The sequence below is a fragment of the Micropterus salmoides genome, unplaced genomic scaffold, assembly GCF_014851395.1.
Source record: "Micropterus salmoides isolate LMB-PRFRI ecotype aquatic unplaced genomic scaffold, ASM1485139v1 Ms_hic_scaffold_11, whole genome shotgun sequence".
NCBI lineage: Eukaryota > Metazoa > Chordata > Actinopteri > Centrarchiformes > Centrarchidae > Micropterus > Micropterus salmoides.
The window spans coordinates 30,966,142-30,988,926 of record NW_024040152.1 but is presented as its reverse complement, the minus strand read 5'-3'; the positions used below and the strand labels follow the sequence as shown (position 1 = coordinate 30,988,926).

General features: G+C 40.3%; 1 protein-coding gene across 1 annotated transcript in view; it reads right to left on the bottom strand.

The window, feature by feature from the left end:
- The window catches only part of LOC119898096 (low-density lipoprotein receptor class A domain-containing protein 4-like), a 218,053-nt gene that overhangs the window by 90,587 nt on the left and 104,681 nt on the right, over window positions 1-22,785 (bottom strand). Inside the window, exon 3 of the mRNA XM_038712252.1 lies at window positions 15,895-16,035. Within this exon, the coding sequence (XP_038568180.1) occupies window positions 15,895-16,035 (141 nt within the window). The remainder of the gene's footprint in view (window positions 1-15,894; window positions 16,036-22,785) is intronic.

Here is a 22,785-nt window from a genome sequence, read left to right as displayed (position 1 = left end):
TTGCAACACTAAGAGAGAGAGAGAGGAACTGAAGAGAGAGAGGGGAGTGAAGGAGGGAGTGTGTGGAGAACATTGGCTAATATAAATTCATTATGTAAATCCGCAGCTCAAACAAATTGACAGGCGGGTATTACACCCGAGAGGAGCTGAATCAAGAGCATGAAAGCATTAGCTCCACTCACCCTTGACCTCCAACCTCGACCTGTTCACCGGAGTGTGCCTGTTATGCATACTAATGACTCAGGAGGGGCCGGCCGGACAGTAACATCACACCACATTTTGTTTTCTTACAATGCGAGGTGGGGATGAAATCCTACATCCTACATCTACGCAGGAATGTAAACTATGCTGAAAGGAAAACACTGGAGAAGAGTGTTTTCTCACTGAAGTAGACCCACATACCAGATACAGACTGCAGCAGCTGCCTCTGGAGACTGTTCTTTCTTTCAATATCTGAAAAGAATCTTTGAATTCCCAACCCTGGAAGCAAAAAAACTCAATCAGCACTACAGCAAGCCTGCGGTGGAAAGAGGACTGAGAGGTTATGAGGCAGAGTTCTTCCAAAAGAGTGACTTGATCCTTCATTTCATGGGTAACAATTTCAGCTTCACCTGCGACTCAAACGTGTTTGTTTTTTTTTTTCGGATTTTTATTTTCACTTTCCACGACACCCACACAGCCACATTAAACAAAACAAAAAAATATTCTCAAAACCCAGACCATGCACATGAACAAAAAGAGAAGAACCGTGGCTCCAGAGAGGCTACAGCCACAGAAGATGTCATCCAATCAGCAAGTACCACCACATGATGCTTCACATGTAAGACGGGGGAAAAAAACAACCCCCACAACCACCCAGCTCCAATCTGTTGAAGATTTATGGGGTGACGAGACATGAAAAACCTCACAGAGTTCATTGTTTGCCGGCCATTATTCATGTTTGTATTCAGAGCGTCAAAAGCGTGACATTATGAGGGACAATATATTACCTATACATTAATTATAGACAAGTGTAGCAAAAAGGCGTATTTTGGGATTGATTTCAATTATTCTATTTGCTGACACACAAGTTCCTTGACCCAAGTTCTGATGATAAAATTCAACAAATAAAAGAAATGTTGCACTTTCATGTTTGTTTTTCAAGTTGGGGAGAAAACAATTGTCAGTAATAAAGCATCAGAATTTTATTTTGTCCCTAGTATGGCTCTAGTTCCAAAACCACTTTATCCTATAATTATCATAATGCATAGCAGCGTCTTGTGTTTGTTTCAAATCTCAAGCCCAAACCAAGATAACCCTAATGACAGGGTTACTTTATCAGACTTCAGAAAGCTTCCTTTAGAGCCATAGAGAAGAGTATACAAGTGTTTTCCCAGGATGTGTAGCACCAGAGACGATTTAAGAAAGAGACACGCCACTTAAAGAACCCTGAATAGAATTCTATGGGGAAAGCCTATAATATCAAACATGCTGTTTGTATTCACACATCCCACTCCTCCTGCAAGAAAGCTCATCGAATGCTTTTTAAAAGCTGAGCTGGGAAACATATTAAGAAAATGGTTTGTTTCCAATGATGTAAGTGCACTGTTAAGTTTTTCAACAGTTCCAAAAGTGGCAATGAGGAACAGGCGCGTTGACCAGGTCAGATACACTACAAGGCCGCTACAAAATACTGCGTGAAAAGGCCCCAAATTTGATATGCAGAACTTGCAATATGTGTTAATAAACGTATATGGTTTATGCTGACTGTATCCATAACCTAAATTAACACAGCATTCAGTCAAACGCTCCGGTGGGATGAGCTTATGGCGTCATGTCATCGGCACTCTGGATGGAGTCGCTAAGGAATTTGGTGTTGTGAAACCTTGTAGATGTGTAACCAGAGGGAAAAACGTGTTTTAAACCTTATTTTAGGACATAGTCACTTTTGCAATGGTTCCAGTGACCATTTAAAATGCAGCTATGGCTCTCTCCCCATTGATTTAGATAGATGCCTGATCTTGTTAGTCCGAAATCACTGTCTGGAGGCGTTACCAAGATGGCTGCAGAGTGGCAGGACTTGCTTAAATAGGAACATTGGTAGTAGTCCTCAAGTAAACTAATCATCGTGTGCAAAATCGGTGGAGTTCCCCTTTAATGCAGTCTTTAGAGATCACATCTATTGACAAAAATTCAATGGCACTTGTGAAATGCTCTCAAAACCTCAATAATCAATGACATTCAAGCAACATAAGATTATCTTTTTTCTTAGGTGTATTTTGGAGATGTGCATCATTTTGGAGATATTTTCGAGGGCACTCCCCTAGACACTCCAACACCCCCAAACATTGACCAGGCTCTCACAAAATAAAATAAAGCAAACACATCTCGTATGTTAAACCCTCATGAATATCCAAAAAGGATTCAACAATCACTTCAGCCACCTCTGCCAGATCACCCTTTTCTGACTCAACAGGCCGGTTGCCTTTGGAGTTGACCATATGGAAGGGCAGGAGTTCAAGTTGTCGCCGTTGGTGTGAGGAGGGCAATGGCAGTCGCGGTCTTAAGCATCTGCAGCTGCTGTCAGATTTAATTGGCCCGGCAGACTTACAGCCAGGCGCCACTCATCTCTGACCCAGAGCACTGGCTGAAAAACCATTAAACCGGCTTCAAAGACTGCCGCCGGGTTTAGGAAGAGAGGGTGAGAGACAAAGAGAGAGAGACTGAAAGACAGCAAAAATGCAGATAAAAGCAGCAACTTCACAAAGCAGAACGAGAATAAGAAGTGAAAGGGAGAAGGAGGCCCAGATGAACTTGTTTATCCAGTGCTTTACCTAGTGTTTCTCATGTTGTGTCTGCTCAGAGTAAATCCTTTAACCACATGGAAGCCAGGCTGCTCCACACACAGCCTGAGGACAACAACTGGACAACTTCACTAATCTGAATCTCAATGAGCTGGAAATCCCAACCATCTCTCTCTCTCTCTCTCTCTCTCTCTCTCTCTCTCTCTCTCTCACATACACACACACACACACACACACACAAAACTGTTTTCTTTTAGTAAATTGTGACCTCACAAAATGAGGATGACACGTGCAGTCCTACAGTGCATTCATGCTAATGATATGCAGACCTAATTAATCATGAGTTACCATGGAGAAGTGAGGTGACTGGACCTGCCAGATAACATTTGTAACTAAACCTCTCGCCAAAACATGTGTAAAACAATGACTTATAACATGATGTGATTTGTTCTGAAATGAGCTGTTTCCATTGTCATTTTCAAGCATAAAAATGAAAAACAGTGTATTAATATCTGGCATCAATCACCGTATATGGCAACAGTTCAAATTAAAAGATGAGAAAACTAAAGTGAAAAATCACAACTAAGGTGTGGAGAATTATGTTACATTTTCTGCAATAATTCATTAACTTTTATTTTCCTTTTGATAATGAGATGCAAATGTTATGCATGTGAGTCAAAATCAGGTCAGTCAGCCAAACAGAAGGAGACAGTTTGGACCTTGATTTATGTCATAACACCCGGCATTCAATTTCTAACTTTGAGAACACGCACACAGCAAGGGCCCGCCCTTTTTGTTTGGTGTTAAAGCTGGGGTGGGCAATTTATTTCAGAAACATTCTTGTTACCTTTGTTTTCTCTTTACATGCCGACAGCAATCAATAAATCAAACGCTCTGACATAAAACAAATCTGATTCTTGTGGCTGTCGCAGGACTGTAATAAGTAATAACCAATGAATGAAATGATTAACACTGGCACACCCCAAAGACCTGTACTGTCATTGTTTCTGCCACACCTTTTGCTTCAACTCGGGAACGAGCCAACTCCAGAAGTTCTCAGATGACTCCTCCATCTTCGGGTCTATCACAGATGACAGGGAGGAGGGGTATAGAGAATTAATCAAGGGCTTCCTTGGCTGGTGCGACAGTAACCACCACCAGCTCAACACAGGAAAAAACACGGAGCTGGTGGTGGATTTCTGCCACAGCAAGAGGCCCCACATCCATGTCGTAATAAGGGAAGAGAGGATAGAGATGGTGGACACCTACAAGTTCCTGGGGTGCAACTCAACAACGAACTGGACTCGACAGAAAACAGATAGAAAGGCCCTCTACAGGAAAGGACAGAGCAGGCTGTTCAATCTGTTCCCCAGGCTGCTACAGATGTTCTGCCAGTCTGTAGTGGCCTGTGTCATCTTCTATTCTGTGGTGTGCTGGGGAGGTGGCATTGGGACTGGTGGCACCAACAAAATGGGAAAGCTGGTGAGGAAAGCCAGCTCGGTAGTGGAGATGGAACAGGACAATATAGAGAGAAGGATAGAGAGGGAAGCTGAAAGCCATTATGGACAACCGCTCTCATCCTCTCAACGCTGAGCTGAAGCAGCTCAGGAGCACCTTCAGCCACAAACTCAACCAACCCTGAGCCTCGAAACACATAGGAGGCTATTTTGTGGTATTGCCATCAGACTCCACATCAGACACCCAAGTGAGAAAATCTCTTCTTCACCATATCTTTGACTATATCTGATTCATACTCTCCCGTTTTCCTGGGATTCTCCTGTATTTTACCGTTCTATCCTGTTGTCCTCCTGTTTAAATATTTTCCTGTAAATATCCAGTACTTTTAACCTTTCTAAAAAAGAAAAACCTTGCTGGGCATAATTGAAATATTTGCTATGTTCCCCTCAGGTCAAGCAGGTGGCAGTATGGAGAACATTAGCTGTAACAGTGACAGCAAGTCAACGGGTCCGTCAATAAATCAACAAAAAGAAGAAGAATGACAGCCTGAAAATTTTTCTTATTATTTCCCTTATTTTCAAAACCCAATGTTGACAGGCATTATCTATAAATGTGCTGCTGTGCCAACTTGAATTTCCTCTAGGGGAGTTTATTAGAGGTATATCTTATTTTATCTTTTTGGTTGGCCTACCTGCCTGTCTACCTACCTACCCGTGTACACTAGGCCTGTGCCCTCACTGTGCATGAACACCTGTCCTGGGGGAGTGGCTTTGGATGGAGGCCTGAAAGGAGGGGTGGGATGTTTTCAGTCGGATACAAACTAGTGCTAGTGCTGATGCTGCCTACCCCAGTTTTAAGTTACCGTTGGTAAAACTCAACTCAGATGTTTCACAATAAAAAATTTGGCCATCATAAACCAGAAAGGGTCATATGAGCATATTTGGTCTATGGACATAGGTCCGACATTGACAACATGCTAGTTACAACATGTTGTTTGCTGGCTATTATTGGCTAGCATGCTGTTAACTAATAGTGTCAGCTGTTAATGTTAGGTGGGTTAATGCTAGTTAGCATAAGATGTTGTTAGCTGGTTTGTATTAGCTGTTGGTGTTGTTAGCAGATGATATTAGCTGGTTAAACATATGTGAATATAGCTTTGGGCTGCAGCTAACGATGATTTTAGTATTTAAAGCTTCTATCAGGCATGTGATTGGCAAAGGGCAAAAAAGCAGGAGACCCCCCACACCCTGATTAAACTGGCGTTGGCTCTATTATAACATGGATGGTAAAGCAGGACCCATGACAATAACTTATTTGGTGGATGTGTTGCAGTGGATGTGTTGCAAGTGTCTAATCCGCTGCACCATCGCAAACCCGAACCCCTATTTTGTATAATTTTTTTACCAAACACCTAAATTTGCAAGATGCAGCATGAAATAATTGAGTCTATAACTAAATAATATAACTAACTTTCAAATTAGTTCAGTAAAAGTTAACAGATTATTTTTAATGAATAAGAGACAGCAACAAAGGTTGTCGCCTGTTAAAGAAGTTATATTATTCAGGAAACTCAGATCAAACAGCTGATCAGTCTCTGTCTATTGATAAACTGTAGGAAAAAGTTTGACATTTCAACTCTGGGGGCGGACGTGTGCGTGATACGAGAACGACCGCGACAGTTTCACGGGATCGCGCCAATTACACAGAAGCTGTTACCATGGTTACCTCACGGAGCTGCTTGTTTGCCTGTCTGTTGATGAGGAGCGAAGAGCGACCCCCCGGATCAAAGCCGTATGAAACGGCATGACACCTTTAACATAAGGACATAAAGACTTAAAAAGCAACCATTCATACAGCAAAGTGTATCCTATATAGGCTATATGATTGATCAACAGAGTCAAAGTAAACATTAGACATAGCCTATAACAAGCAATAATCAAAACATACCCAATTTATCCGATCCTTATTGTCAACTCAAGTGGGCAAGTTACTCAGAAATAATATAGTTGTTACTAGTTGCTTAGCATATAAGCTACTCCTTAAAAAAGTAATATTAGCTACTCTACTTACTACTGGGTGATATAACGGCACTCTCTCCCAATGAGTCCAAGCATCACTGGCAGCAGCGGCTGGAGTTTCTTTCTGAGTTTCATTAGCCTAAGTATAAATGTAGAATTGTTCGCGGTCCAAGTTTTTTTGCTGGTCGCACAAAGTTTATAACGGACAACAATGTTCTTTGCATCTTAGACTGTGACACAATAATGGCAATAACGTTACTTACAGCTGTCGAAAATTCCTCTCTCTCTTCACTTGGCGGCGGAATCAGCTGTGCACGTTTATAGGTGATAGATATTTATTCGTCCTTTAGAAATAGAATAATTTCACTATAAAGCTGTACTAGTCAATATTTCTATATGAGCAATGGGTCATATTAGGGCTGGACAATTAACTGAACAGTAATTGAAACCGAGCCTCTAACCGAGTCATACAGCAAACATCAGACAAACAACCAGACAGCAAGTTATACTAAAGGCTCGTGCACAAGTTTCATTTTACGGTGGACGGACGGTAACATTACAAGAGTTGTTCTTTTCTTTAGCTTGAAATAATCCTATAATTTGGACACTTCCTTCTTTGTCCCTCACTATTTTCTCTCTCTTCCTCCACTTTGCAAACAGCGGCATTATAATCATGTGGTGTTCACAGGGTTTCACAATAAAAAGTCTTAAAGTTGACCACTTTAAACTTTAGAGAGTAAAAAGAGGAACTAGACTTGTACATTTGATTACTTTGGTCAAAAATAAATGGAAATCTTCTAAGTGATTTAGTTTTGGTTATCCATATGTACAAAGAGAAAGACATTTCATTTTTTTATATATTGACTATAGAATTTGCTGTTGGACAAAATAGAGATGGGTTAAATATTGTATTTCATAAGGAGTATTTTGAATAGTTGTCACAAGACATATTTATTGACCCATTTATTAACCTCCCTCTTTATTACCATTATTGTTTTCCAAATTATCTTTTTTCTTCTACTACTCTAATCCCAAAGCTAAACCTAACAAATTAAAATAATTAAAATTGAATGCTTCAATAATAATAAAGATCTTATTTCAGTTGATTCCATCAGTTTATTACCACCCCTCTGCCAGTTTAAGTTTTGCACATCTAGCTGCATATGTCCTATACTTGACATTGGTTTGTGCAATTCATATTTTCACAATAATATGATGTTTCACAGCAGATTTCAATTGTTAATTTTTTTTTAATTATTATTAGTTTATCACGCTCACCACCATTGGGTTTAAATCACTTGTACTGTGTGCATGTACAATTCTTATCATAGACTGATTGACAGGTCGCCATGGTAACGACTTGTCAATCATAGATAATCCCGCCCTGAAGCATACTCTGCTTTGTGGACTATTTTCCTCTAAATGGGACCATAATTTACTAAATGAATATCATGTTGTATTGAAGAAGACTTGAAACTAGCGACTGAGACCATAAACTCATTAGGAAAGTGTTTACTGAGGTAATAAATCAGGTGAGAAGTAGCCTTATTTTACCATTATTTCTAATAGAACCGGACTTCTTTTTGCAACCACACGAGTCGCCCCCTGCTGGCCGTTCGATAGAATGCAGGTTTAAGGGACTTCCGCATCGGATTCATGTGTCAGACTGGAAGCTTCCCGCTTGATTCTTATACTACAGTTCTTTGGCCATACCTGAATTTTGGTCAGAGGCAGTACCAAAATATCTAAGAAAATTATTCCATGCCATATTTCCAAAATCTGCACACTGAAGATGGCTCAAGACCATGTATATTTAGCTTTATGTTTTGTGACTAGAATTGTTCAGAAAATTTAATTTAAATATATAAACAAGTCACAAGAGTGACTGAAAATGTTTAGCTGAAATCACACGTACAGGTAGACAAATACACACAGACAAATATTTCCCAGGCATGCATGTGATCAGGAGGTTACAACTGTTTAACCACAGCGATGATCAACGCATCATCCATCCCACCACCATCAGTGACTAAACCCAGCGGCACTATTCAATTAGCAGCATCCTGCAGCCACATTCATTTACTGCCTAATTGACCTCTGAATCGCAGTGAAGATCAAGTCCTGGCAATGACAACAGCTGCACAGAGTGAGACTCAATGTTGACACCATAATTACACAGCAAGTCACCCAACATGGGCTTTAGGGTCAAACACGATTGAAAAGAAAAATAAGGAGGAAAAGATAAGGTTGGGAAAAGAAGGAGGAAAGGAAAGATGGAAAAAAGAGAGAGGAAGAGAGAAGACAGCTGACCGGAGGCTTGTTCAACCATGAGATTAAGCTAAGTGATGAAAAGCAGGGAGGATGGAGGAGGATGCAGAGACAGACAGTTGGAGAGCATCTGGTTAGGAAAAAGCATAGAAAACGGATGAAAAAGATTTTCAGATTCTGGGTGAAAGCAGAAATCAAGATACGGTTCTGCAATAGCCAACACTGAGACAGGAACGGCCACTGGGCTGGATCTAATAATGGGGGTTGATAAATAGTTTGAGCTTCAATCACTGCATATGGCTGAACCCGCTCGAGGTTGAAACATTAAATTAACGTGGGTGTCTGGACATGTCAGCTGTACAAAGGATAGCATCAGTCCAGCTCTTGAAAAACATAAAACAAATTAATCTAATCTGGTGCCCATTTCACAAAGCCAGACAAAAGCACTTAACAGAAACAATATATAAAAACAAGGACATTTTGGATGGTTCAAACTGTGATTTTGAAATATTGCTTTGCACTGATCTCTTTTCATCAAGTTTGATTTGGACTTCAGAATAAAGATAATCTTTAGACACCAATAAATGCTCACTGTTCAATGAAAATACAAGAAATGGTAGCCAGAGCTTTTGACAGGGAGCAGCACTTTACTGATGAGGTAACTACACTGGGGTTTCATGATGTTAGCAGAGGTCATTTGGGAGTTTGATACTTTAAGGTATGTGAGCCGGCAATCTCTCATGCCAAAAGGGTGGCAGAGGGAAAAAATGCCATACTCATTGACTGAGCATTTTATTTTCTCAACTGTTTAGCTGTACCTGTTTTATTTTATTTTATTTAGAACTTTGAAACTTTTGCTTATAACAAAAATTCCTATTTTTGCTGAACAGTGCATTACAGGATAATTTCCCTTTAAAGCTGCACTGGTCAATATTTCTATATGAGCAATGGGTCATATTAGGGCTTGACAATTAACTGAACAGTAATTAAAACCAAAATTCAGAGCCTCTAACCGACGTAATTTCCCCATGTCGGGTATTTTGGTTATTTCATCCTGTTAATATTGTGTGTGAGTCTGAAGCACAGGGGATGTTAGCGAGCGCTAAGGACTTTGACCGCCTTCACCGTGCAGCTTTTGTGGAAACAACAGACAGACTTTTGTTAACGGACACACTGTGACCTACTGTGACTTGTATATTTACTGCCAGACTGACAACTTATTACTCGCTCGCTTTAAGCGTCACTTTCTGACGCTTGCTCTCTCGCATTCACTTGTCCAATCACTCGCTACCCAAACGCATTGCACTGCAGTTAAAAGACCTAACTCTGCACCTGTAACATAGATGTCCTTTGTTGAATGAAGAGAGAAGGCTAGCAAAGCGTGAATTACCGTGCTCACACAGTGTGCGGGTGAAAATCATTTGTTCTGCATTGATATTAAATAATCGAGTGGAAGTTTAGTAGCTGCGTCCATAATTCTGCAGCGTCGATGCCCAGAATATAGGGGAACCATGTCTCTGTAATGTGCACGTCAATATTACCTTATTAATTAACATTTGGATGTGAAATTTGTGGAATCTGTGAATAAATAAACCCAGTTTTAATTGAGCATATTTACAGTACAAACCAGTGAAATTTGAGCCACCAACAAAAAAGAACATTCAAAATCAAAATAATTGTTCAATAATCATGGTCGAAGTGAAATGTTCAATTAATCATGATTTTGATTTTAGGTGAAATCGTCCAGTCCCGGGTCATAAGACCATGTGTAATGTGAAAGAGGTCACCCATAGAGAATTATTATCTGACTTTAGTTCCTCTCCTCGCTTCAGAGCATTTGAGCCTCTTTCAGCTCATTGTTTTGATTTTAGGACCCACAAACTCCACTCTGATGAAGCTCGTTTTAAGTATCTATTTTTATAAATATAAAAAAGCTTAGATAAACCCAATGTACACTACATGCCTAGCAACAAACAGACAAAGTTAGCGACTGGCATAGTGGTGCATGTAGCAGCTAGAGCCACAAGTTCACCATAACAACTCTATAAGCTGGTTATACTGTATGTTATATTTTGTTTGTTTTTATCTCCCCCTGCAATGTCAGGTAATGCAGGTAATGGAGAACAGGTGGGCACACTGGATTGATCCTGCAGAGCTGATTGGAGTCTCCTGATTGGTCACCTGGATGACAGCAGCCATCTTAAGCCCCACTGACAGGAACTCCTCTCTCTGCCATTCCCAACCTGAGCCTGTGTACTGTGTGTTAAACCTGTTAGTTGTGAGTAGAAAACTGCTGTGCTTAGAGGAGACCTTGCAAATGAATCTGTGTAGCTTAGCTTCGTAATTCTGATTGTTGTTGACAACCTTTTTTTTGTTGGCTTTAGCCATTTTTGTTATAATATACGGATATTTCTTTGTTGTATAGCAGTGTGTAGGAGTGAGAAGCCCTTTTTGTTTGCACCCTTTTTTCTCCTGTTTTTGAGATTAGAAGCCTAGTTTAGAGCTTTGTCTTTTCTTTACTTTCTGTTTTTGGTTTAGGAAAGTTTAGGTTTATTAGATTGTTTTGGGAACTGCTCATCTGTGAAGCCAATAAAACTGCTAAATTGTATTTCCTGTGTTCTGGCCTTGTTTGGGAATAGGAAGAGTGGGAAGCTACACTTTTATGTTGCGTCCAGGACACCCCTAGACCTTGGGATGTAACATGTATGTCAGTGTTTTTTTCAGCTTGTTCTGCTGCCCCCAAATTGGAAAAAAAATCCATCAATGCACTTTAAAGTAATAATTGTATGATAATAATAAATCAATTTCATGTAGAGCTTCTCACACTAACTACAAAAGTAAAGCCATCATTAGGTAAACTGGCCTGAGTGGAACAGGACCACAAAAAGGAAAAAACAAACCTGTATTGTTAACTTGTTTTACCTTTTGTGATAAAACCACTGAGATGTTCATCTGTGAAATGCTAAGATGCATTGTAAGATCACCATATTTCAATTACAGAAAAGTCATTATGTCAGCAAACTGACTCAATGTCAGTTACACAGCAATATAATTACCGTATATTAAGTTTGATAACCCAAGTTTTAACATTATGCACCATTAGCCAGCATAAGCTACTGGTCATATCAGACCAAGTACTGTAGAGACAAAACTCTGAGTGTGCTGAAGTGACTATGGGTGTGTTTTTATGGCTTTAGGTTTAAACAGGAAGATTTTTTGTCTTAGTTATATAATGTTACTTCAACTGTTGAAGTTAACATGCTTTTTCTTCTTGATTGTTTCTTTTTCTTTGTAAAACTGATTTGTAAATGTTAACTAGAGAAAAGCACACACCTTACCATGATCATTTAAATAATGTGCAGTTGCTGACGGACTGAATTCATATACAGATTAACAAAAAAGCTAAATTCATTAAAATCTCAACTAAAGCCCAGAAGGGAAAAAGGAAGTAGGGACAACCTTCCCTCCTACCACCACGTTCTTTACTACCAACGCAGCAGATTTTTCTTAGATTCTTTCTCAGAACTGGTGTGTTTCAAGAAACAAAGCGACTTTATTGCATCAGGAAAAACATTTTGAAGTGCTACCCAACAGCCCTGTCTGAGGCACTCAGACAGTCTGGAATAGAGGAGTAGTCAATAATGAGCCTTCACAGTTATGACTCTTCAGCACAAACGGAATCAATCAGCGAGCGTGAAGGCTTGCTAGATGCTATTGAAGTGCCGTTCACACTGGACTGGGATCAATGGCTAAGCTAGAGTTGACCATCGATCCAAACCATCCTCTGGTCTCCTTCCCTGTCCCCTCCTCACACTTCAGCGGAGACTAACAAGGTAAGAGAGCCAAGACGAGCCTAGTTAAAGTGAAACGACAAAAGCACAAATTCTTCCTCAAATGTTCTTCACTGGCTACAGCGAAGATACTCGCAACTCTCTTGGTGCTTTGCCACCTGACGCACAGCTGTTGTGTTCACTGTTAGCTGACATGTAAACCAACATGAAGCAGGAAGAGTTCACTGACCATCAAGAGTGCTGTGTGCTAAGTGCACTATAGTGCTTCTGAGCCATATGGTGTTCAGCAGCAGCATTTCCATTAAAAAACAATTCAAGTCAGCAGTTGATTTGTTGGGGCTGCTACAAGGTAGGCACAGGTATAAAGGTTTGTTAGTACTATTCATAACTTACATGCTTGTGAGGTAAGGCATTATCTACCATCAGCCATAAGCTACATATCATACCAGACCAGGTAAGGCTATAGAAGGAAAACCCCTGAGTGTACTGAACTGAGCAAAGGTTGGTTTTGTTTGTAATAAATTCCCTTTTTTTCCCTACATTTAAAAGAGGCAGGTGAAATTAACACCAGTTGAATTGCATTTATGGAAGCCAGTATTATGGCACTGAAATCGTTTTCTGGTACACCGAAATGGAATGAAGATAATATTAATGCCATTAGTTACAGTTGTGCTTTTCGTGCTTTAATGTAAAAAAGGTCTAATGCTAACAAGTGGAGACAGCGAAAAAATCACTCAGACCTGTGGCTCGTCAGACAGATGCTATTTAATTCCTTGTGAGATCTGTTTCTCAAAATAAAACAGAATATCATCAGTGGCATGTTGAGTTTCATATGTTATCTGTATTATCTGTGTTTAAAATGTAAGTCTCTTCAGGTTAATTTTGGGTTTCTCTCCCTTGTGCTAAGCTCCTATTGGCAGTTGTGAGGAACTTGAGAGACGGGGGAGGAGAAGAGAGGACTCGAGAGTCAGGGAGAGGAGAGGAGAGAGGGGGAGAGGAGGTGCAGGGAGTGAGATGCAGGGCGTCGGGCTGCAGTGTGTCTAGACAGTATTCATGATCCATCTGTCTGCCACTGCCACGGCAACAGCCAGCGGCTACAACAAGATGGCAAACTCTATTACCACAGAAGCATTTTCTATGTCGCTCTCCCTTCCCTCTTCCTCTCTTTCTCCCCACCTCGACACCCCGAACCCCTCTCTCTCTCTCTCTCTCTCTCTGTGTCACCTCCATATCTCTGTCTGGCCCTCTGTCTCACTTCCAACTCCCCCTTTTCTCCCCTCTCCTCTGAGTCTGTCTGCACTCTTTTCAATCCCCAGCCACTGTTTTTGGCAATCTCTCACTTTCTTTTTCTTCTCCTCTGTTTCCTCCTCTCCCTCCACCCATCCCTCTCTTTCTCCCCTACCCCAGGGTCTCTCAGGCATCACCAGAAAATGTGCACCGGCTCAGAAAATTACAATCATTGTACAGCTTTCCCATAACGCCGGCCGCAGACACTTACATTAACATTCGCTCTAGACAGCTAAATATTTTAAGTACCCGGCTCAGGATTCTATCCATTGGAAATGAGAGCCCCCCCCCACCCCAACCTGTCCCTCTCTAAATGAAAAAAAAGGTTGTTGCCTCGTGGAGGAAAAGAAAGGTAGACACAAAAAGAAAAAAAGTGGGATAAATTTACAAAACAACAAGGTTGGCGCGTTTGAGAAGGGACGCGGGGTAAGGGACTGAATGAGGGAGGGAGGGGTGAGAGGAAAAGATGGAAGGGAAGGCAAGAAACCAACCAGACACACACACACACACACACACACACACATCCAAGGATGAAAGTGCTGCTGTAAAAAGTTTTCCCTCTCCTCCTAAAAGTTGTTGAAAGAGAACGCTGCAGCACATCAAAGTGGCCTGGCAGACAGCCATCAGAGCCCATTGGTGTCCTTCACCCTCTCTCTCTCACCGCCTTTTCTGTGTGTCTCTCTCTCTCTGTTCCCATTGATCGTGACGAGTCGAGGGAACACTCTCATCTCGATCCCTGGACAGTGCTGCTCAGCGGGAGGTAGAAGGAGGTGGTTGGTGGAAGGGTGGTGGCGGCAGGGGGGTGTTGATGCTTATGAAAGCAGCACAGAGATTCAAACAAAAACTGCACGGAAATGGAAAGGTGGAACAACTTTTGTGGAAGAAGGTCTTGGATATTATACTACTACTGTATAAGGCTCTTATTGAGCATGTCACCACGATCATTAAGCCATCTGAGGGCCCGTTTCAAGAGCCAATGTGGGGTCCTACCCAGTGCTGTGAGGATACAGATGTTTCATAGAGGATACAAGTGTCTGTCTGTCGATGTTAGCAGAGACTCCGGTCTAGAGGGGGAGTTCATACACTTCATGATAAACCACAGAACTGTAGAGTAACATTAGGCTTCATGATCAGAGAAACCTTTTATATTACATCACCACATTTCAATTGAAAAGGGTGTAACATAGCTAGGGCCGGCAATGATCATCAGTAATTCTGCAGATTGTAAATTTTGTAAATATTCACTGATATAACTACAATTTTGATCAGAAGGGTCTACAGTGATGGACAAAGTTTTGCTTTGTTTCTACAGTCCAGTGAAAGGATAAATACAATGTGCACATCTTAGCTTTGAATCTACCTGTCACATAATAGTATATAATGTAATGCACCAATGAGTCATAGGTCCTTAGTCAGTGGTTTCAATTATATGAGTGCTTTTGGATCTACCCACCTCTGTGGTTTGGTTAGGCTTAGGCAACTAAAAATGAGTGAGGGAAAGATTGTGGTCGTGGTTAAAGGTTGGAGGATGAAATGCTTTGTTGTGGATATACTCCACAACAAAGAGCAGATGTGCATTCGGTGTCTGCACATGTTTGTTGAACAGCCACGTATAAATGTTCGGATTCATGTTATCAGTTTTGTTTATTAATTTATTTATTTCTTCTGTCCACCATGGCAGAACAAGTGCCCCATGATCGTTCTGTCAGTGTAAAATTGTAAAATTTCATAAATGGATGTGTTTCTGTTTGGTGACCACTGCTGTTCACTGGGAAATCTAATGAGTGCTGAAAACACCTTATCAATTTGACTATTTGTCCCCTAGTGAAGAGTTTTATTGTAGTTTATTTACTATATGAGCTGTGTTGATTGGGTTTTTATGTATGTATTTTGACGCGAGTACACATTTGGATCAATTATTGAACGTCTCAGATGTTCCTGTGATTTGAATCACTTAGTGATTCTATAAAATGTGGCCCTGTTGCAAAGATAATGGTTATTGTGTTGTTTGTTTAATGCCCAATTAAGGTTTATGATCAAAATGTAGCTTCTTTAATATTTTGATTTGCAGTGCCACACCCAAAAAAAGACTGCGCAGCACTCGGGTTGCTGCAACTCTGTATCCACATCATATCTGCTCACTGGGAATCGACAAAGAGACCTCAGGGAGAAACAGACCAGCTCAGAGAATAGAAAAGATAGAGAGAGGAGAGTGAGGGAGCAGGTTGAAGATGTTGTTTGATGGTGTGAGGTGGAGAGAGGGAGGCACAGAGGTGGAGCAGCACTCACAGTTGAAGATGCCCGGTGGAGGGTGCTGGGTGACCACGGGGCAGTTCTCCTCATCACTGTTGTCCCCACAGTTATTCAGCTGGTTGCAGATCAGCGAGCCCAGACGCAAACAATTCCCATTGGTGCAGTGGAACTTGCACTCTGTGTAGCCAGAGAAGGGAGGGTGCGGGGACAGTAGAAAGAAAGAGAAGACACATTTCTTAGCACAACAAATTCAAACGTTTAGTTCTCAGGATGGAGCTATGTTCACAGCATGAACATCAGTGTAGCAGCTTTGCTTTTAGTGAATAATGAAAGTGACTGCTCTGCTCATTTTTCTGCAGTTAAACATTGGGAAGATGTAGAATTTTGTTTTAAAAAGTGGTGAAGCCTTAAATAAATGAACAAAATCAACCAATAAATGGTTTATAAATAATGAGTTTTAAAAGGTCATATTATGTTTTTTAGCTATTCCCTCTTATAGTTATAAATCTTTTTTGTGCATGTAACAGGTTTACAAAGTGAAAAAGCCCAAAGTCCACCCCAAAGGGAGTTCCCATCTTCCAAAGAAAACACTGCTCTGAACTACCTGAAAACAGCTGGATTGTAGTACAGCCTTTACTTCTGTAACCTATCTGTGTCACTTTGTAACACGCGTCATAATGCTCACCTAGCAGCTAGTGTGGCACCCCGTCAAAAACACTGGTGGAGAAACACACAGAGCTGCAGCACACAGTGATAAGATGTCCACCTGCTGCCTCCCCTCACCCCACACTCTCTACCAAAGGTTAGAAACCCTCCAGGCAAAGGCGTAATGTTGTAAGGTTTTGCACATTCTTTCAGAGCCAAAGCCAACACCTGTCTGATTCCAACACCAACAATCTGGTTGATCACTTCAATCATATCTGCTTGTCGTCACTAAATATTACTGCTCCTCTAAAGGTTAGACCTATGTCTAAAGCGAGTATGCAACCCTGGATAAATGACAGCATTCGCAGCCTAAAAAGGGAATGCAGGAAAGCAGAGCGCAGATGGAAAAAATCCAGTCTCCAAGTCCATTACCTCAGTCTGAAGGATTTATTAATTAACTACAAAAACATGATTAAGGATGCATGAACACACTATTTTTCTGAACTCATTACTACACATAAACACAATCCCAGGTTTCTGTTTAAGACTGTGGATCAGCTGGTAAACCCAACCCCTCCTTGTGCCCCAGCTGGAAGTAATGATTACTGTGAATTGTTTTTATCTTATTTTACCAAAAAGGTGGTGTCAATCAGAGCCTCTATTACCCCCGCGGCCTCTTACTCAGAGGTTCCTCACCAGCAACAAGAGAGTTTTAACTAGTTTTATCCCATCGACTTGTCTGAGCTTTTAAAAACAGTATCACAAATGAGAGTGTCCTCCAGCCCACTTGATGTAATACCTACAAAGTTTTTACAGAAAGGAATGGATTCTGTTGGGCCCCATTTGATCTCTGTTTTTAACAGCTCCCTATCTACTGGTTGTGTCCCTGATTATTTTAAAACGGCTTGTGTGAACCAACTTTTAAAGAAACGTGGTTTAAATCCCTCACTCCCACAAACTTTTAGACCAATTTCAAAACTGCCTTTTATTGCAAAGATTCTAGAAAGAATTGTGTCCAAACAGCTGCTCACTGAGAATGGTTTACATCCTACCTGTCAAATAGGAAGTTTTGCGTGTCTATAAACAACTGTCTCTTCGTTCTGTCCAGTTAAATATGGTGTGCCTCAGGGGTCGGTCTTAGGACCCATTTTGTTTTCCTTGTATCTGCTTCCCCTTGGACATATTATCCAAAAACATGGCATTTCTATTCATATTTATGCTGATGACACACAAATGTACTTGCCCGTCAGATCCACAGACCCTGGAATGCTGAGTTCACTTAACAACTGCCTTTGTGAAGTTAAAAAATGGATGTCAAATAATTTCCTCCAGCTGAACTCAGACAAAACAGAAATCCTGGTCATCGGTTCCCTAGTAAATCACATTAAGCCTGTGGCAAAGAACCTTGGTGTTTGGTTTGATAGTAATTTAAATTTCGAGCAGCACACCACAAAGCTTGTTCAATCATGTTTTTATCAACTTAGAAATATAGCAAATATTCGATCTATGTTAACTTTTAAGGACACCGAGACCATTTTACACGCCTTCATCTCATCACGCCTGGATTATTGCAACAGCCTTTTCACCTGTTTAACCCAAAAATCTACTGATCGACTCCAGACTGTCCAGAACTCAGCTGCCAGGCTTTTAACCAGAACAAAGAAATATGACCACATTACTCCTATTTTAGCATCATTACACTGGCTCCTAGTGTGTTTTAGAATTGACTTTAAAATTCTATTGATCACTTTTAAAGCTCTTCATGGCCTCTCGCCTTGTTATATTTCTGAACTTTTAGTCCCATACACACCAGCACGTACCTTGAGATCCTCGGGCAGAGGTCTGTTGTCTGTTCCAGAGTCTCGACTGAAAACTAAAGGGGACAGAGCGTTTTCTGTCAGGGCCCCGAGGCTCTGGAACAGCCTGCCCGAGGAAATCAGGTCGGCTGAGTCAGTGAACTCTTTTAAGTCCCTTCTTAAAACATACTTTTATAGGAGAGCCTTTCCCGATCTTATTTGACTTTATTTTATCCCTTTTATTTTATTTTATTTTATTTTACTTATTTATATTTATCTTAAACGTGTATTTTAGTCTTTTCAATGTTTTCTTGCTTTTATCTTGTATTGTTTTTGTATTATTGTTTTTAGGGTATTATTGTCTTTACACTTGTTAAAGCACTTTGTAACTTGTTTCTGAAAAGTGCTCTACAAATAAAGATTATCATTATTATTATTATTATTGTAAGGTAGAGACAGTGCACAGTTAAAATGTTATGTATGAAAGATAAATTTGTTACTAATTAATACCCACACTGGTTGCTAGGTTGCGAAGTTGGTTTGGGAACATGTACAGCTGAACCTAATCCATGGCCGCCGGCTGAAGCAGCTTTATTTTGGATCACACGACCTTGCTTGTCAGGACCCGTCCTACTCTGCTTCTGATTGGCTAGTAGTCCTTAACTCCCAAGAAAGATTAAATAGAAGTGAGATATATCACTCCATAGCTAAAACAGAGCGGGCAACACGCATAGAGAAAAGAGGAGCTGCAGCAATGTGCAGTATAACAAAAAAATATGGTGTTTTTTGAAAATGAAACCACGTAAAGCTATTATGGTACAACCCCTAAATAAAATTATGGACCTGAAAATGAGCATAATATGACCTCTTTAAAAAAGTACGCCCACACATGAACACCACTGTCAGTGAAATAGTAGTGTGTGCAGGCACTCTCTAAAATGTGTAAAAGCACTGATTAACTGTACAGACAACAAAAAGCTCAAATATTTGGGCTGTTATGTGCAGTTCTGCTCGTTATCTACGCCTCAGAATGTGCAAGGTCATGTGAAATGACATTTTTTTTTACCTGTAAGCTCAAACACAAAGCAGAGTTAATGTGCTGAGCTCACACAGAAACAAGGTCAGGCGAAAAGTGGTCTCCTGTTCAAAACAACAAATAAATAAACAGCTTTTCTAACGGGCCTTTGATGTGCCGCAGCCCCAAACCATAATGTTCTGTCACGGTTATTACAAAAACGCTTCTTCTCCCCTAAATATTAATATGCCTGATTAGCACTGTCTGGAGAAAAAAAACACCTCGATCCAACAAATGTGAAAGTGGAAAATATATACATATATATTCTGGAGGGAATGAATAATCATGCCGAACTTTAATCATAATAAGTGAAAATAACAACAACAAAGTGTTTGATGCACTAGAAAGCAAGGCCATGTCAGTATGCCCTGGAGTGTGATGTGTGGGGTTTAGTGCAGCCATTCTCTGAGAACTACACTCACACTGAGCCCACCACGACTCCAGAGAAAATAAATGGAACCTGAATGATGACGAGTCACATGCACAGTTATATATTCTAAAAAATAAATAAATAAAGCTTAAGAAAAAGCTCTGTTTGTTTGGGTTTATAACAGCATGTTATATATGTTAGCTGATTCCTTTTTGCACTCAGAAATTATGAAACAAAAGTGAAGGAAAAGAGTTTTTTGGAGATCACATCTGAATTGCAACTTTAAAAGACTAATCCACAAATTTAGCATAGCACAACGTCTATAACAACGTCGGGCTCACGATGGACAGTTTAAAAAAAAGGATCAAAATCTGTGTAATGTAGGCAACAATTTTTGAGAAGGAAGAGGAATGTGTGGAATAAAAAAGACAATAACTCCAGTTCTGCAGAGGACACTTTAAAGAGACATTTTAGAGAGTAAATCACACTGAAACTGTAAAAATGAAGGGACATGTCCCCCATGTCCAGTGGAAATCACATTGTAGCTATCTAGTCTGGAAACTGACGCTAGCAATGCAGTTTTGAGAACTTTGGTAGCAAGATAAGGTGTCCTTGTCTGTTTTCACAAGGCGAACAATAGCTAAAATGCTAGAATATCAAATGTAAAATTCTGCCTTTCTTGTCTTTTTTTTCCTTCTCAGGGGAATGTAGACATGTACCTGTGTATTCCAGCAGCTGGAAGCACTGCACGTTCCCCACTATAATACAAGATCCAGTATTTCATCACTTCCCCAGGTCCCAATCCCAATTCAGTAAAAGAGAATGGAATTGCATTTGTGGTTTCCTACAGCATTAAAGAATGACATGTGGGCCACTCAACACTAATGTGTTTTCCCAGAAACAATGTCCTGGTTACTCAGGATAATCCACAGACCACACTGTCAACAGTTTTCACTGCCTTTCTTACCTTAAAATAATAGTTTCCAAGGAAAACTGCTGACAAGTGTGTGGATTATTCACGGTAACCACATCACAGGGAGAGTTTGTTGAAGATTTTCATATTTCTGTTTTCAACACTGATTGAAAGTGAATTCCAGTAAGAATGGAGCATGTTTAATAATGAAGTGTGTGAACTGTGTTTAAATTATGCAATCATAACCTAGCTCAAACAGCAACCCATTAGGTGAACTGTGTATTTACTTTCATACTTGATATTCTGGAGGCTTTCACTCCCTCCTGAACAACTACTGAACAAAAAACTCACCACACTGCACGACTTGAAGTAAAGTCACAAAGTTTCATTGTCATAGTGGGCTCTAATTTATCACTGCCAACACGATTATTACTATAATTAAAACTCACACAAACTTTAACAAATAATTGAGTAGTGGAGGCGGGTTCATAACAGATCTCACAAGGAATTAAATTGTTGAAAACGCTGCATGTCATCTCCATGGATACGATTTCTGAGAGGCATTTTTAGAAAAAACATCTTTGTAGAACAGAAGAAAATCAATCGTGAAGCAAAGAAAAACTTCACTAATGCCATGAAAAACAAAGACACTAGGGAGGCTGAACCGCCGATCCCGGGGGCCCCAGAACTCAACATCAGCTGACATAAACGGGCTTAGAAGAGCACTCCAGGGATCAACCCGTTTTCACTCCCAAGTCGTCACATATGGATGCACTGCGCCATAGTCGTCAGTTTGTGACGCACTGCGGATCCCTTTACCGTCACAGTTCAACGTATTGGGGGAAGCCCTGTAGCGTCAGGTTTTGACGGTAAAGCTATGATATTTAACAGAAAAGACTGAGTAAGGAGGTGGTTGGGGTGGGTGGAAGGCCAGAACCCCGACTTTGAATCAGGAGCCTGGGATTCGTGTCCCGTGTGAAACAAAAAGTCAACATGAAGGTGAGTTAAACGTAAATTGACCTAAGTGACGTTAGTTAACTTAAGTGTTAACTGACGTACGTAGTTATTTTAACCCAAACCATGATGTTTTCCTTAGCCAAGTACTTTTTGTGCCTAAACCCAACCAACTGCAATGTCTTACGACTTTAATAATGCACTGTTTTAAATGGCGATGTTTCTAAAACATTAGCGTTTGATTTTGAAAGTCCAACCAGGTGTTGCATATTTATTGTTGCTAACTTTACCGGAAGTTGTATATTTGTTGTTGCTAAGCGTTGCTAACTTGACCACGGAGCCCCCTAAGGGCCCTGACCAAGCGTCAATATGTGATAAGTCGGGAGTGAGAATGTGTTGCAATGATTTACTGCTGCACGTCCATAATATTGGTAGTTTGACCAAAGTCAAGTTGGAGCAAAAACACTAATAGTGAATTTATATTGTAGGGTTCACGTAGGGAAACTTCTAAGCATGCAACAGGGGATCATAATCATGGACATATGTCGAAGTGAATGTGTTCCTACTTTGTTTTTGTGTTTTACATTGTGTTCTTTAATGTTTCCACAGTTGAGTTCTTGTCACTGAAAGTAAAAAAAGAAAATGAACTAGTACTGTTTAAAAAATAATAATCCCCAACTCTGCTAAAACGGTTTGCCTTAACTTTACTTTGAGTGAAATGAATCGAATTAGGTTGATTGCACTTTAGGTATTAAATATTAAGTATGAATTATTAGTTGAGTCAAGGTTGAACTTTTGTCAGTGGATGGGTGCAAACTGATTTGACTTTGTTAGATTCTCTCTGCGTGGTAAATGGCCATGTCTTTAAGACTCCATGTCCCGGGTCTGATATGCAGATTTGCGGTTAGAAATTTGTTGTCTCAAAGCCCAAATGAACATTTTCCCAGACCTGACAAAACTACTACAGATCCAGAGATGATAATATACTGTTAATATAACTGTTCAAAGGCTCAGCAGTACTCCTCATATTGGTAAAACTGATTGATTGATTTGTACACCTAGTGGAGTGGCCTTTTAAGGTTGTTCCTGCTTTATTAACTGCTCTTGAGGCTCTTTATTTATCAATTGGAAAATTTTGTTTTGTCATTTCAGTTTTGTGCTTACATGTTGCATA